Source organism: Mugil cephalus, chromosome 18 (assembly GCF_022458985.1).
Source record: "Mugil cephalus isolate CIBA_MC_2020 chromosome 18, CIBA_Mcephalus_1.1, whole genome shotgun sequence".
Taxonomy (NCBI): domain Eukaryota; kingdom Metazoa; phylum Chordata; class Actinopteri; order Mugiliformes; family Mugilidae; genus Mugil; species Mugil cephalus.
The window spans coordinates 14,307,705-14,325,198 of record NC_061787.1 but is presented as its reverse complement, the minus strand read 5'-3'; the positions used below and the strand labels follow the sequence as shown (position 1 = coordinate 14,325,198).

At 42.2% G+C, this 17,494-nt stretch overlaps 2 protein-coding genes across 2 annotated transcripts; one reads left to right on the top strand and one right to left on the bottom strand.

The window, feature by feature from the left end:
• The first annotated feature begins 725 nt into the window (after window positions 1-725).
• msl2b (MSL complex subunit 2b) lies at window positions 726-7,668 on the top strand. Its single transcript, XM_047567969.1, has 3 exons — window positions 726-2,037; window positions 3,911-5,265; window positions 5,867-7,668. The coding sequence occupies exons 1-3, from the start codon at window positions 1,896-1,898 to the stop codon at window positions 6,164-6,166; spliced, it is 1,797 nt and encodes a 598-aa protein (XP_047423925.1). The 5' UTR covers window positions 726-1,895; the 3' UTR covers window positions 6,167-7,668.
• Window positions 7,669-8,336: 668 nt separating this feature from the next.
• On the bottom strand, window positions 8,337-16,668 carry LOC124995540 (tumor necrosis factor ligand superfamily member 10-like). Its single transcript, XM_047567970.1, has 6 exons — window positions 16,022-16,668; window positions 15,098-15,223; window positions 12,184-12,229; window positions 11,973-12,089; window positions 11,275-11,519; window positions 8,337-10,289 (listed from the first exon to the last, which is right to left on the bottom strand). The coding sequence occupies exons 1-6, from the start codon at window positions 16,127-16,129 to the stop codon at window positions 10,080-10,082; spliced, it is 852 nt and encodes a 283-aa protein (XP_047423926.1). The 5' UTR covers window positions 16,130-16,668; the 3' UTR covers window positions 8,337-10,079.
• Window positions 16,669-17,494: the final 826 nt, after the last annotated feature.

Below are 17,494 nucleotides of genomic sequence, written 5' to 3'. Positions count from 1 at the left end.
GTTGAAACAGCATCAGAAAAGGGGTAATTCAACTGGATGGTCATTTTGAAGGACATGGTTTTTGGTTCATTTAACCAACACTTAATTATTTCTGTTATTTAGTCTAGTCCACTAACTAAAATGTCACAATAATAGGAACATGTGTCGTACCACACAATACAGTTCAGTATTACTACAAATTCCAGTCTCCAAAATGAAAACATACCTTATTCAACAGCCCTCTCAGTTATGTTAATCTAATTCTGAATACTATAATTTTCAGGAAGCAATAATTTTGTGCTCACTTCCTAATGAACTGGGAGGTGAGTGTATAATACAGTGGAAATAGACATTACGTCATATTACTATTCACTATCTATATATTAATCATCATATTCTAAAATGCAATAATGAGTAATTTCACTCTATACATACATTGGCATTGAGTGTGTGTTTAACAACATTTGTGTGAACAAATGAAATTATACTGTTTACCTTTTTATGTACTTTCTGGTGCCGTTCTGGTAGTGTATCAGTTCAGCTATATGGACACAAATAACTAATTTTATATTATTATTTAAACGGTATATTTATTTATTTTTATTTAATTAAATTAAATGAATAAAATATAATATATCTTGTCTGAGATAATATATATTTTATATAGATTTGCAGCGCATACATTGTTTTTTTAAATTAACCGCGTTACTTGTGTTCTCGCGAGATTTAGACAGCGCCCCCTTGTTTGTGTGTGAAAAAACGACGGGAGGTTTGAGGAATACTTCACGGCTAGCGATAGCAAGGTACACAAATAGGGAAATAATTCACTTTCGGACTTCCCTGGCACTACGGGGGTCCACCTGAAGCCGCAGAAGGACAAAGTCTCGGCTAAACTCTTCCGTTTCCCGCTACGTACCCTCCGTGGCGAGAACGAGAGTGTCCCGCTAATCCCGAGGAGAGGGGAGCGGCCTGCGTTTGTAACCGGCTTCCCGGTGCAGCTAAGGCGGGTAGCACTGTCACCAGAGCCCGGTGCTTCCGCTGGCTCATTTTTCTCCACGCCACCAGAACCGTCGGAGCTTCGAGATTATTTTTTTTTATATCAATAGCCACGACTTCTCGTCGACACGTCTCCCCTGTCGTTGCCGTGCAGCTGTCGGCTTTTTCTCGGTGAGAAGGACCATTTCACGCCGGAGCGGCCTGTTTTGTTTTCGAGCCGCCATGAATCTCTGCGAACAATAACACAACCGCAACGAGCCTGCTAAGAGGGGCTGCACTGTCAGGCGAAGCCCGAGCCACGGATGCTCCGGTGCTGGATAATTGGTGCATTGTGTGTGATACGAGGTCTGGGCCGACGTGAAACTGCGGGACGAGCATGCATGTGGACTGTGAATTTATCTCGGGGGAAACCGCTGCAAACGGGAGCCCCTGTTTGAATTTCGGAGCGGCTGTTGCGAGCTAACCAGCCGCAGTTAAAAAAAGGCCACTGGCGGAGGAAATAGCGCCACACGATGCTTTGTCTTAACATAACTCGTGCGTGGTATGGAAACAAACAGAACTGATGTGGATGGGCCGATATTTCTATGCAAGTTAAAATATACTGAACACAAAAGCTTCAGAGCTGTTAACGCCGGAGCACCACACCGAGGATGGATTGGATGTGACTGAGGGATGAGTAGCCTGGATTGCACCGTGCGCAGACTGCTCTATATGTGGGATTTACCAGCGGGGAAGTGAGCCTGTTTCTCTCCCATCTATGCTCTCTCCAGAGCCCCTTTCACGAAACCGGTCATTTCTCCGCACAGCGCCGCTGCCTCGTGCGTTTGTTTATTTGTGTTACTGTGCGACTTTTTTAACGTGTTAATACATCTTAACGGACCGGACCGGATTGGACTGGGGCCCCGGGCCAGGCAGCTGAGATGAACCCAGTGAATGCGACCTCTCTCTACGTCTCCGCGAGCCGTTCGGTGCTGCAGTGCGACCCCCGAGACCCCCGGGCCCTTGCGGAGCTCTGCAAGCTGCTGCCGTTTTTCCGCCAGTCCCTGTCCTGCTTGGTCTGCGGTAAGGGATTTAAGTGTTTTTATTTTAACAGTCTGTGCGTTTCAGGTAACGCGAGCTGTTGTCAGCTGTCCCCACCGTATGAGTGAGCCTTTTAACGTGCTGCATTCAAGTCCCGTGGGAAATATCGCAATCTACACAGCAATAAAATCGGCCAGTTCATCAGCGGTGGTTGGGGTTAAATATTTAGTGTTGCTTTTAACCATAACCTAAGGCATTTATACTTTACTTTAAATGGGTAACATTAAATACACAAGTTAAGGAACCTTTATTTGTTCTATTCAAATTTGAGTTGAAATCGTTATTGTTACAGCTTAACTAAAAGTTTATCAGCTGTAGTGAAATTGAGAAAGCAAAATAGAGAAAGTAATTTAAATAATTTTACTTAACTCTAACAATAAACAACCTGTTGTTGCAGCTTAATATCTATCATACTGTGTATGCATTCACTTGCCACTTTAGTAGGTCCACTAGTGTGTGTTTTATTAGGCTGTGGTTTGTAGTATTGTTGAATTGTATCAGGCTGTAGTGACTCATAATCCCTGGAGCATGGCTGTCATAAGAATGTTTTCACATTCAACCAATAAATTGAATTAGAAAAAGAAAAAAAAGTTTAATATTTAAGTTTAGATGTAGAATAATCTAAAATGCTACTATAACCTTATATAATGTGTACATGTGTAATAATACGGTGATTACTATGAACTCACCTCAGACCAGGTGCAAAATTAGATTTTACAGTAATGACAGTGTAATAACAATAAAAAAAAATTGCAATACTAGTACATCTTTGTGGGACTGTGATTTTGCAAATATTAAATTCATATGGTTTAGCAAATATAACTTCCTATATAAAAATATAAATTCCGAGGGTCAGTGAAGGCATCATTTCTGAGCTACACCCATCATGCCCCATCCACCCCCACCACACCCCCTGTGTGCTGTTTGGCAGCATTGGGGCGTTTCTCTGTTTATGTGTTGAATAACAATCCTTCCATATACCGGATGATAAAAAGCGTTATCTATTTTAATATTTAAATACACAAAGTGAAATGTATGATTATAAATAACTGAGAAGGGGAAGTTAAGGAACAACCTAATTCACTGTATTTACTTTTGATTGTCGATGGCTGTAAACCTGACAGTGTTCAGGGTGTTGCAAATATGCTTTTAATTTATTTAGCATGTACAGTTATTGTTTTATCTTGGGAATAGTGAGTGGGTACATTATTGTGATGGACTATGGTTTTGGGTTGTATGTGTATTAGTTATTTGTGAGTTATTCAGTATTCAGGTTTGATGTAAAGGTGAAATTTGTGTCACTGATTGCGAGAAGCCTGTGAAGCCTGCATGGATAACATCTACTGTATGATAGATCTGTCTGAGAGCAGTTCAAACACTGTGTTAAATATAGACGTTGTGCAGTTATGTGGAATCTATTGGACACTAAGTCTTTAGCGTCGGTTGTATCTTATGAATGGACCTTCATCCTTTTTTTTTTCCTATCTGCAGCTGCACTCTCCAGCGGCCGGTGTTGCTAAGGAAGCTCCTCTCAAAGAGCAGCTGTCATTCAGTCTGACGAGTTGCCAAGTGCTGCTCAGTTTTACAAATACACACATCAGTTGAGGAACTTATCAAAGCACAGCAGAGGAGGAACTGGTAGTCTAAACAAGACCAGGGTCGTAATTAATCAAAGGTTTAATTCGGACGTATGCGTTGTTGGCAGAGTCTTTTTATCGCCGTGCCTGTGTTGATTTTACACTGCGTTTCTTTTTCTGGCTCCTGTGATAGTCAGATGAGCTGTTCTGTGCTGTTCCTGTGATATGTGCGAGGTATTAATGTTTTCTATTATTTCCTCCTCTCCTCCTACGTGCAGGTAATCTGTTGCAGGATCCTATCGCTCCCACCAACTCATCATGTCAGCACTACGTCTGTCGAGGCTGTAAGGGTCAGAGGATGCAGCTCAAACCGTCCTGTAGTTGGTGTAAGGACTATTCCTGCTACGAGGAAAACAGGCAACTCTCTTTGCTTGTCCGCTGTTACAGGAAGCTCTGTCTCTACATTACCCAGTCGCCGCTTGCCCCGCACATAGCCAGCGCTGCCAGTGACTCGCCAGACCTCCAGGCAATCCTCAATGAGGGCCTCACGCTGGCAGAGAGCGAGCTAGATGTGGAGGACATTTCAGATTCGGCGTCCACCTCGGAGGTGGTCCAGACTGATGAGGTTTTACCTACAAAGGAGCTGAAAGGAGAGGACGCGAGCTCCATCAACGGACTGCATGATTGTAACGGCCTGGTCAGCTCAGACGCTCTGCAGCCCATCACCATAGAAACGGGCGGGGGCATTGCAAAACAGGAGAGCTTTTCGGAGGAGGTCCCGGTGTGCGTGAGCGTCACAGGGACTGGGGAGGCGGGGCTCTGTGACATCAGCACTTTCGGGGACGACCTGAAACACGGCGGGGGGCCTCTGTTATTGAGCGTGGAGGAGGTGCTCAGGACTCTCGAGACGGACACGGACTCTGACCCCACACCTGAGCCCAACCCCCAGCCAGACTGTCACCCCTCTGTACCCCAGTCGAGCCGCAATGGGCCTCACTGCCCATCTGGCCCCGACTCCTCTCGCCTCATCCCCTCCCTTCCCCCTGAGAACAGCCCTCGTCCCCTTCAGCCTCACCCACAGCCCTCGCTGCAGCCTCCCCCTCAGCCCTCCATAGTTATCCCCCGTGTGCCCGTTCGGTCTCACCGCAAGCGCTCTCGCTCAGAAAGTGACAGCGAGAAAGTGCAGCCCCTCCCTATTGCCAGCCTACGAGGACCCCCCGTCGGTGCCAACAGCTCCCCCCACCACCCTAACCCCGGTGCCACCACCAAGCAGGATCCCAAATTCCCTGCGGCCACGCCTCATCCACACCTTGCCCCGGTGCCTAACGGCGGCCCCCCTAAGGTGGGCAAGACGGTGCTCGTCTCCAACAAGACAATGAAAAAGACAGTGGAGCACCACGGGGCCACCAAGAAGGCTTACACCAAGGCCAGGCAAGGGGCTCCGAAGCCCCGCACACAGCCCCGAGTACCTCCACACCCACACACTCACCCCCTGACACACCCACCCAGTCCTTCAAAGCCACTGTATAAGAAGCCCGTGGAGAAGAAAGGCTGCAAGTGTGGCAGGGCTACACAGAACCCCTCAGTGTTGACCTGTAGGGGGCAGCGCTGCCCCTGTTACTCCAACCGCAAGGTGAGAACGGCATATAAATATAAAAAGGCCCACAGCTCCTGTGGAAGAGGTCAACATAGAGTCTCCCCCAGGATCAATATATGGAAGTATACAACTCTAACATGTAGTGGAGTGGAAGTGGAAAGTAGCAGAGAGGGATAAGACACAGAGTTTACTTAATTTAAAGTGATAATGAGCCAAATTAAACAAAGATGTAAGAGGTTAATTTCTCATGATGTCCTGAGGTTTTTATAGTCCCATGAAAAAAGTGCTTTAAACAAACGACACATACATGATACATATTGTAATGGAATCATGTGGCATTAGGATCAGTATTTTTATTGGCAGCATATTGAATGACATTGTGTAAAATTCAAACACACAATGGGATTTGAACATATAATGTTTCCTTTCGTGCAATAATTTAAACTAAAGGTCATCATCGGACAGAACTGAAAGCAGGTGTAGCCATAAACCTTTGGGTGGAGCTAATAGTATGAACTCTTGGTCTCCTTACTGTGTTTAACCTTTGGGTTTAAGGATCGCCTCTATATTCACTGTATTTATTGTCTCGTTGTGGTGATTATTTCTTAAACCGCGGCGTTGTTCGTGTTGCTCCCAGGCTTGTCTGGACTGCATCTGCCGCGGCTGCCAGAACTCCTACATGGCCAACGGAGAGAAGAAGCTGGAGGCCTTCGCCGTGCCGGAGAAGGCGCTGGAACAGACCCGACTCACGCTGGGCATCAACCTCACCAGTATCACGGCGGCGGCCCTCCGTAGCCCGACCACCAGCTCCCCCGGCAACACCATCCTCAACGTCACCACGGCCACCGGGGCGCCAGTTACGGCTACCTTCCTGTCGGGGGCGGGGCACGACAACCGGGGCTTTGACGATTCGCTGGAGATGCGGTATGACTGTTGAGGTCAGGTCGGTCGTCATGCACATTCCCCGCCCCGTCGTACAGGGACCTGCAGCGGCAGAGCCAGAAGAAGGCAGCTACAGTGACGGGCGGCTGCGAGGGTCACCAGCTGATGCTGAGGCGTCGCCCTCCGTCCCAACGCCCGGAGCTGCACCATGCTTGTGGTCTTTGCATATAGAGGAGAGAAGAAGAAAGAGAAGGAGCAGATGTAGCGTTACTGTATGTGCAGAGATTTCATTTCAGTGGGGGTAGTCCTTTTTGTTTCCTTCTCTACTATGGGTAACGTGTAGAGCATGTTGTGTAGCTAAGTCAGGAGCGCTGACCATGATCTCACCTCTGTGTGTGCGTGTGAGTGTGTATGTATGAGGGTAAGTGTTTGGTTTGGAGATGAATCTTAGGAGCAGGAACTGAGACATCATCATCATCATCATCATCATCATCAGAGACTGGTGTAATTTATATAAAAGAAAGAACTTTTTGTACATGGACTTATCGGTTTCCATTTAAGAAGACATTTTATGATATATTTTATAAGTTACATTAAAAACCAATGGAAGCCAGTGCAGGGGCACATCTGCATTCAACCAGAATATTTTCACACTGGTAACATAAATAAATAAGTAAATAAAAAGGTGGATGGTATTTTGTAAACTCTGCTAGACCACCAGACATAAAACATGTGACGTTAAAGAATAGTAATCCATTAATTGTGTCCAGATTGAAGAACCACGATGTGAATTTAACACCACCAGCCAAGTTTTGATTACAACTGTTGAATGTTTATACTCTGTGAGCCACTGTCCGACTACCAAATATGATTCCTGTATACTACAAATCTTAAACTGGTGAAATTTTGGAGACCACCAGCGTGTGTGGCTGTAGACAGACAAAGCTTTGACCCCTGGTTTGCTGTTTACGTCCAGGTTACTGTGTTCAGTCATTTGTGTGTTTTTGTATCAAGCACTTTCCCACTTTTTGTTTTACACTGCCCACACACACACACACACATACACACACACAGCTAAGAACCACCACATTTCTGATCAGTTCTTACTTGTGTTAAAAACTCTGGTTGACTGCAGGCCCTGCGCGCTGTTTTTCACAAGTTTTTTTTTCTTTTTCTTTCTGGAAGCTACACACATGCTGCTAAATACTACAAAGGACTCAAAGAAGGAGAGCACACCTGTTTTCCTTGTTCGTTCGTTCTGTTTTTGTTTGTCGTTTGTTTTTAATAATTTGCGTTAACATTTGCAGTATTTATTGGACGTCTTCTAACAATATAGGTTACGTGTTGGGCATCAGTTTCGCCCGCCTCTTGCCTGTGTAGTCTGGTCTGGACAGTTTCTGTCTTGGTTAAGTTGCTGTCCTCTTCTTAGTGTTAGTTTCTGGTGTCTCCAAACTGTTTGTTTGTTTTTTTTTTTTGTTTTCCCTCTGGGCATTTAAATACCTGTAATATAACTGTAACATATTTCCACAAAAAAGAAAGGAAAATCAAAAACTTTAAGTGTTGTGTGATTATTCGTTCCCACCTTATATCACTGCAGTGCTGAAGAGAGACTCTAGAGGGCGGCGATGCGTCATGTCGCAGTTCTTAGTAAGCACCAGCAGGGGGCGGCACATCTTAAAATATTAAAACTTAGGAACCCTACTGGAAGGACTGATTTTGCAGTATACACGACTTTATATTGCTTTTTGCAATTTTATCCTTTAGTATTTTAATTAAAAAATAAATATCTATTTTTAGAAATGAATATTTAGGTTTTCTTCAAAGGTTTATACCCCAGTAAAGGATCAAAACCAGAATCACTCAATCACTTTGCGTATTAGTTTTTGAATGATGCCATTACAGATGAGACTTTTTTCTTTTTTTTAATTTCACATATTTATACAAACATGTATTTACATTCACATTTTCTCCTAAGTAAAAAAAAAAAAACATCAATTTAATTTGAAAGAAAAAAAAATCTGCCTGATTAGCAGTTGTGTTTTCTTTTATGTTTTTTTTTGTGGGTGTTTGAGTCTCATCGGCCATAAACAGACAAAACAAGAGGCAACATTTGTACAAGCCACTGTAAAAACAAACACAAAAAACTAATAGATTTCTTTACAAATAGTATTATTGTTCATTTTACATCATGTTTGGCCTCAGTAATTTTTGTTAATGGAAAAACATGTTTTTTTAAAAGAAGAAAAGAAAAAACGTAATTACTCATGGAGAAACGCTGATGTTTGAATATATTTACATAAGTGCTACAGTGAATGTTGAGTACGAGAAAAAAAACATGATTCGTTTTCAGAACTTTGCTAGAAAACAACTTTTTTCAGCTTGAATAACTGTTCTTGTGACGGCATCGACTGTATATTGCTACAATTCGTCTGAAGATTTCAGCTCTGTCCCACAGCAATCATCTTTTGACACATGTTTGTTTGTGTTTTAGTAATCATTTGGGTGGGCTTTATGTGATAATGGACAGAAGAGTGACAGCGGTGTAGACATTCATTTCATCTGAGCGCCGTGGAATTTAATTTGTTTACAACAGTTTGGCTGACGTCAGATAGACGAGATTTTTAAAAATTTGCTCTTGTGTCTGTTGTAAAACATATGGACAGTGAGTTAACTTTGAAAGGACTTTTCAAAGAACCAAAATTGTGTCTCCACGGACATGGTTCTGAATACTGTAAATCCAAGGAATATATAATTTAGTAACAGGGCGAAAGGCTAAATTAGCATTTTGTTATGGTTGCTATTTAATTTGAAAGTCTTCCAGATTTCCTTCTATAAATTAAGATTATTTCTCATCAAATTCATATATATATATATATATTTTATTTAGAATCGATGAATCATTTTTACTCAAATATAAATGATTATTTTGATTTCTAGTTCCTTGGACAACCTCCATGTGGAGTTGAAGACAACAAAGATACTATAAATCTTCCATTTGGAAGCAGAAGTGCACAGTTGTTCTCCAACTCTGCAAATCACATCTGCTGTTAATCCAGCATAACATGGATAACCAATCTTAAGGGAGTGTTTAATGCAGCATTTGGAGAAGGGTTAAGGTAGATGAGCCAACACGCTGGACAGCAGAAGAAGAGACTAAAGAACAATATCTGATTTGTAAGCAGCAGTGTTTAAAATTAAAATTAAAGAGATCAAGCTACTCCTTTAATGATGTTCTATCGCGGGCCACAATCGTTAACTGTGGCGTGTGACAGAAAAATATGAGAATAGCTCCGGACTCCATATTTAAAGGCTTGGTAGAAAAATAAAATACACAAAATATGCTACAATATTTACACCTTTAAACATTCAGAGCACACATAATCAAAAAAAATGTTCAGCTGATTAGAGTCTAACAAAAACATTCTTAAAAGCAGATTTGGTAAAGAAGTCGAATTCTCATTTTGTAAACTGCTGTTACTTTCGTTTCCTGTAGGTGGCAGTGATCAGCATCCGAATAGCTGAGCCCACAATGACACAACAGCACCCCCTGTGGGGAGCTTCATGAATCGCACGCCTGTTTAACAGTGCTTTTTATCCTAAACAAACCAAATAAAAATTTTACGCCATATAACAGAGCTGTTGCTTCAGTTACCCTAGTGCTGCGTGAATTATATGTTAAATACTGTCACAGAGGCTAGTAGGCCTAGTTAACCTTCTGTAGCCAGGACAAATGAACTTATGAGTCTGCATATTTAAACTGAGAGAACTTCTGTCTTAAAGAAACTGAATTATGTCCAAATATGAAAACCCAAATCCACAAGAGTCTCTTCTCCTCCCATCAAACCAGTGTTGTCAGAGTTCTTCTCCACGAATCACTATTACAGTTTTTTATGATTGGAGGCTGCAGCAATTTGATGTTTTGTTTTCTTTTGCCGCCCATCTCAGGTGCCACCCCCGCCGCTGTTCCTCTAGCTGATGAGAAACGCCCCAAAGAAGCTGCTCTTCTCGTCCATGTCCACAGCCGAGGCGTTGGTCACGGTGACAAACAGGCGGTCTCCGGTGGTGAGCGGGAACAGCCCCCCCTGGTGGGCGGAGTGCAGCGAGAACTGGGAGCCCCGGGACCAGCAGGAAGTCCGACTCGTCTTCATCAGCAGGATGGGAACCGGGTAAGAACTCACCTGGTGTGAGGTTGATAGAAACAGTGGCTCATGTTTCAGGCTGATTTGAGTTTGATAGTGTTCCAGTAATTCACATCATAAAAAAAAATAATAAAGCTTACACATTACAAACGCTGCTGGATTGCAAGTTAGAATAATTCCTGATCAATGCTGAGAACCAGAATTTGATTAAAATTATATTAAAAAAAAATTCTACAAGAATTCAGGGCTAAAAAAAAATTAAGAAATGCACCCAGTTCTGGTCTGACTTCACTTGTCTAGACCAACTAGATATTGTTCAACAGTAGTTCAGGTGCAGCTAATGACATGGACACATGGATTTACTTTTCTGATTTAAACGTCAGCCTTTTTCATAAAGATGCGATAAGGACGAGTTCAGTTCAGACTGAGATACTATCCCTCTCCTTAATTCACATTTTCACTAGTAGGCACAAAAAAATATATATTGCCAACAAATGATGTAATAATAATAATAATAATAATTTGTTGACCACGTTAAAATCCATTCAGTCTATCATGAGGAAATATCAGAATTCACCTTTAAGTAATTAATCCATCAGTATTAATTAATATAGAACTGAATTAGTCTTTTACTTTTAAAATCATCTTGCAAATAAAATTTTTCTTGCATTTTTAGGACTATATACAAAAACTTTAGCTTTAAGATTTTTAGACAAATGTGACTCAATGTAGTGAGACATGCCTAAAAGGCATGACTCTTCGATATATCTTGTTTTATCTGACTAAGCAGAAAGTGACTGTTGTTGGATATCTGAGACGTTGCAACACTTGCTCACTGTCTAGTTTAATATGACTCAAAGACAACACACAACACAGTCAGCAACCAGCTGACTCGCAGCTGGATTTTATTCCGGATTTCCCGAATTTTATTCTGGCGTGAGGATGCAGAAGGAAATCCTCACCAAAATGAAGAAGTAACTTACGGGTCAGACCCAATAACCGCACAGAGGCAAAGAGTCCTCACCTTCTTATAGACGTACTGCAGCAGTGGTCTCCCCCTGTCCTCCGCCTCCTCGTTGTCTTCGCCCTCCTCCTCCAGGGAGTGGGTGTGTCTGAAGTAAGTCTGGGCGTAGACGTAGTAGAGGCCGGGCTGCGGCACCACCAGCTCTCCGTCCACCAGCTGGACGTCCTGGAGGAAGGCCAGGCCCTTCTGGCCTTCCCACCACGAGATCTTCTGGCCCTGGATTCGCCGGCCGGCGGAGACTGCGGCTGAGGCAGAAAAATGGAGTAAAGTTAACACACGAGGTGAGGGTTTGTCAAGGTGCTCCACGGCGTTCATCGTTTAAATTCTTCTAGTGGAGAAGGTGCAGTATTTAGTTTTTTTCTCATAAAACTCATAAAAATAGATTCAACATAAAGTTTCAACATTAACGAAGATACAAGCTTCTGGCTAAAAACAATGCGTTTTTATTGCGTTATTATTACCTTTATTACTAATTACTGATTTATCATCTCATAAATATGAACATCAACATATTCATTTCCACACTTAATTCAGGTAGAAATGAGCACCCGTTCCTTCCTCCTTGCAGAAATGTTTTGCATCTGTTTCCATCTAAACATAACGCATCTTTAATTTCTCTTTATTTTTATTTTAATTCTGTGCAGATTAAATTCTGTGCAAGTTAAGATGTGTTATCCCGGTCCAGAGAAGCTCCTCACCTCCTTCCTCTCGCTCCAGTTTGGGCACGAAGCTGCCGGTGACGTGAGCCGCCACTTTTGGGCGAGGCGAAGCCCTGTCCTCCATCACAAGTGAGGGGAGTACTCGAGATACCTCATCTAACACAGAGAAACGAAAACAAAGCCAAAGACAAAGATATTGTTAGTGATATTTAACTATGTCAAGGGTGCGTGTTGTGGTTTCGTTTCTCACCTCTTACTGCCGATGAAATCTGCCTCTGGTAACGCTGAGACAGAGACTACAAGAAAAACAGAAGAAAATATTTGTTCGTTAAGGCGCAAATGAATGCTAGATGTATTGGTGGTTAACATAGATGTTGTGTGTGTTTTTTTACGAGCTTCAGCATCCAAACATGGTTGTAACAGGCTTATAAAACAACTCAGTAATACTAATTTATGTGTGCAACAAACACTTGGAATAACAGGCTGGGCAGAGAAGAGACATCAGCTCATACCAAAGTCCTGCCAAATGCTATTATTTGACTTTGACCCTGAAAATGTGCTGACATCGGCATGAGGAAATATGTGGAAAAAAAAGGAGCTTCATGTTTGGGCTGGTAACAGATTGACCCCTTTTCCCTTTTCCCCGTGTTTCACATTCCTTCAGCCAATTAATTGGAAACTACTGCCAGGCCACTGTTTTCTCTGAGAGTCTGGACAGTCACATTTCATTAGACACAAAAAGAAAAGATAAACAGGAGAGACAAGAAGAATCCTGAACACATCCAAAAAGAGGCACAAACGGAAAATTATCCTGATAGAGATAAAGACATGATTTTTCCATAATTATTATTATTATCAATAGTAATAATACATTTAAATAACATATTTCAATAAAAATCTGTTGTTGCAGTTATCACTGGTTGTCAGTAGAGGTTGCTGGAGTTAATTATTTCCCCTTTATAAATATTTTTACAGCTTCAGCAATAAACTCAGCAATAAAAGAAAACACATGCAAGAACCGATTTTACCTGCTGTGAAGTCAGAGTGAACGAGCACTCAAAGGGTAATGATTCAGAAGCTGAAGTTTTCATTTGACGCAAAGGTCAGGGCAAAAGTTATTGAGGAAGACCTGCAGGTTGCACTTTTTTTCTAAAGGAAGGATAATGTGGTTTATGTGGTGGCTCGCGTCACATTAGACTCTCAATCATCTTTGCTAAAACTCAAAGGGCTTGCATAGTAGCACAGTTTATATCGACCAGGAGGCAACTGAAAGAGCAGGTTGGGCATATTGTCATTGCACCAGACTCATAAAGCAGAGGAATGTTTAGCAAAGGTCAGTGGCAGAAACTAAGACGTCTATTCTTAACTCTTGTTTCATTTCATATGCTTAGGAGCTTTGAGTGAATATATCCTGAGGCAGATGTCAGTCACATCTCAGGAAATGTTTTATGCTGCCACGATAGCAAACTGTTAATTATGTTTCTCTCTGATATAATAAAATGTTATTATAAGAAGCTATAACCAATAATGAAGCAATATCACAAGCCACAACTGTGGGACTGGAACAGCATTTCAGTTTTCAGGTAGTCTGGCTGGCCGCCACGGCTAGGCAGGGCTAGTGCTAACAGGCTAGTACATCAGCAGGACACAGAGGCGTATTCAGACTGTTATCACACATAAATATACAACAGGCACAGCTCTGGCATGGGTGGTAGGGGTGAAATTAGGAGGTGGTGGTGCTATAAGACGCTTTTCTATCCAGGCAGGACAACCTGCTTTGCTAGCTAAGTTAACTAATGCTAACCGTTAAAGAAAGGACAGGAAATTTATTCAAACATCTCTCCTCCACAGATAAGGCAGCAGTTCACCACTTCATATTATTAATCTGCATTTTTTTCACTCTATTCCACAAGAGGAATGATTCATTTTAAACGGTTGTAACTAATTACTAAACACGACATGTAACAGGAGTTGTGTCTGGCTGGATGATTCTCATGGAGAAAACTAAGCACATTGCCATTGCTGTAGTTTAAAATCCATCAGGCCTTGCGCCCTCCAACGGACCTAGGGCCCCAAGCAGTTGACTGCATCTCTGTCAAGCAGCACCTCTGGTTTCACAATAAACCATTATCTTAATGACTTTATCTTTACAGACACACACTGTTTTACAACAGAGTTGTAAAACAGCTCAATAAATCTGAAGGACAAATTAAATAAAATGCATAAAATTCAAAGTATGAATACTTTTATCTGGATATTTGTAGGAGAATAAGGACTTTATGGAGCCTGCAGTGATAAAGTTACATTTTAAGAGCACAAACCAGTGTTGTGGCTCAGTCTTTCCCAGCGATGTGTTTATGTTCTGCACTAATTTTAAATCAGTAGCATACCAAAAAGGAGGTATTTCTGGAGAAGGGAATAAAAACAACAAACGACATGCACAAATGGCAAGTAGTAAAAGAATAGGGATAAAGTTCAGCGTGCGTTGTTTGAGTGGAGAGGGGCAGGTGAATGCATTCCTGTGCTGATTAAACCTGGCGGGATCACATCACATCTCCGGGTATGAAGGAGCTCATTGTGCGTCTGCAGACACTGATTTGGATCATTTCGGCGTTTTTTTCTTCACAGGAAGCTGCTAATAATGACATCAATACGGGCAGCAGATCCACTGTCTATAGATAAAAAAACTGCATTATTATTAGTTGTCTTAGTGTCAACGAAGTGCATTGCAACAATGGAGACTGAACACAAGACTGTCTCAAGACCAGCGTAAAGCAGTTGTTTTTGTTCCGTTTTACGTCAGTTTTCTCTCAGTTTGAATGTTATTATCATGGGGAAGCTCACGGTTGTAAAAAAAAATAAATAAATAAAAAAATTTAGTTGCATAAGAAACAATGAAACAAAAATAACAATAATAGCTTATTTTATTTTTGCTTTCTTGGCGTTTTCTTTCAGCCTCTGCAGCTGAAGTGTCGGGGGATTAGTAATGTCTCCAAAATCCAGTGGGTGGGAGTTTAGAGTTTAGAGACAGCGCATGCGCCAAAGGAACAATTAAGATCTGAGCAGCCAGCCAAAACTAATCACTAGATTAGCAAAAACTGATATGACACAGACAGGTGAGTTTCGTCTTTGAAGGTGAGAGGTGCGTTCCTGTGATACTGTACCTTCTCGATGAGCAGGTGAAGCTGCTGAGTGACCTGCCAACATGGGTCCCCTCGTACGGCTGTGATGCTCTGCAGGTCAGCGCCCGTCAGACAGGAGACACTGCTCCTGGCAAAGGTCTCCTTCATCTGTCAAGATGTCAACGAGGGCATCAGACAGTCTCTTTCAACTCCCCTGATAGCTCATGTTTTAAAATAGCACAATCACTCTCCGGAGCTGGCTTCAGAGCCTGAGTCAACATAATTTCCTGGCATGTGTCCATTTCTTTTCTTTTCATCTGTTTAGGTTTCATTTCCAAATATTACTGCTCCTGGTCCTCATCTGGGTTAATGATTAATTACTATAAACACAGACTGGGTTGGAACAATTCCAGGTAAAGGAATGAGTAAAGCCAGGACACACACACTAAACTCTATAGAAACTCTTCCTGGTAATCACAGCTAATCATAAAAATAACTGCAGTTCACCTCTGCTGCTGCAGCTCAGCTCTTTACTTCCTTGTCCGCTCTGTTCCTCTCTCTGTGTTTGCATGAGAATGTGGAAAACAGACTACAAAGCTGAACTTGATCTGCATTTTGCACTAAAAAATATAAAATAATAATTAATTAGATGGGAACTATTTGTGCTCTGGAGCGCAGCAGCAGAACCCGAGCGCACAAAAAAAAGAGGGTTCAGAGGGTTTCTGCAAAAAAATCTCAATCCTCAATTTCATTCCTCATTAAAAGCTCTTAAAATGCAAACCAGTGAAGCTAACTTTCGTGTGTCTGCGTCTATCCTAACGGCGTCGCGCCCACTTCGCGGTGCGCAACGCGTGGAGATGCGTAAAAGCCTCCGCGCGTCTCCAGTACCTCAGTCCGAACTTCTTTTCTTTCTTTCTTTCTTTTCTTTTCTTTTTTTTTTTTTTTTTTTTTTGCGTTTTTCCTTACCGAGTTCAAAGCCGTGGTGAAGTGCAGAACGGTGATGGTGACAACCACAGTCTGGAGCAGAACCGCCACCAGCAGCAGGACCCCGAGCTTCGGACCGGAGCCCGTCATAACGACAGACCGCCGTCCGTCACCACTCCAGCGCCGTCCCGTCCCGTCCCCAGGCTTCAAGAACAAGAACAATGGCAGAACGCTGACTCCTTAACTTCTACCCTCCCCATGTACTGCAGACAGGAGGTGGAGGAGGAGGAAGAGGACGACGACGAGGAGGCGGAGCCGCATCAAGAACAAGAGCTTTTCACTCTTTGAATTTGTGCTGGGGAAATTATTGTTTCATTTCAGCGCTGAGAAAACACAGATAGTCTTCTATAGTTTATTGTGAAAGCTCATATCTTTGCTACAGATCTCTGCTCCGACTTTTACTATGAGAAAGAAACACAGATCTCAGGGGCACAGTCCTTAAGAAGTTTAAAAAAAACATGCTCACAAGTGCTTAGCAACTACTTTAACTACTGGAAAAATACATTTTAAATGTATTACAATGTGTAGTTTTGCATCAGTGAATAACAGCTTTATTATCAGGAGGGGAAACAATCAATCAAATTTACCTCTGCCGCACTATGACCACATGAAGCCAAGAAGTCAGGTTGTTTAAATAAAAACAATGTTTAACAGGTGTTCCTGGCGTTTCTTTATGTTGCTTTATTTGCTTTTGTTCAATAAAGTTTCACATTTTATGTCATTACATCCATCATGAGGGTTTTAAAGAGACAATGGCCTAAGTATATTTGCAATTTTAGAGGCTACGCCTACTGGAAATACTCTCCATCTGTGGACAAACATGAGGAGAATGGCTATTCTTGAATTAAGGTGTATTATGGGAAGCTTTTCCAGTCTTCGTCAGGCGTCAATCATCGCGGCTGTCACCTTGCTGAAAGATAAAGTATGATGAAGCATGATGAAGTCAGTGTGAAAGAAACTCAATGTTTTAACAATATTGCTGACCTAACCTTCAGATATTGGCAAAGAATATCAAGTTCTGAGTCTCTCTGTGGCCTTCGGTTGTTTTTAATGGATGTCTATCCCTGAGCAGGATTTCGAGAATCTGATTAATTGCACTGGGAAAAGACAGATTTACTTACAACAAAACATACTTCACACAATTACATTACAGCATAAAATGACATATTTGATCTTATCCATATGGTGGACAAGGTTCTTGTTTTTGACAACACCCTTGTTGTTAAGCAACTCCTGCAGAGTTTGTGCCAAGATTCCTGTCCTGAGATTTAATTTTACACCCATCTGCAGTGATCGGTACTTGTCAAAAGTGATCCAAGGAAGGAGAAGTCGAGAACCGGTCAAGGTTCATTGATGCACAAGAGGCTCTATAACCACACACCAGTAAGAGTGCCAATGCTGACACACGTCCACTAATGAAACCGCCTACAATGGACACAGGAGGATTAGAACTGG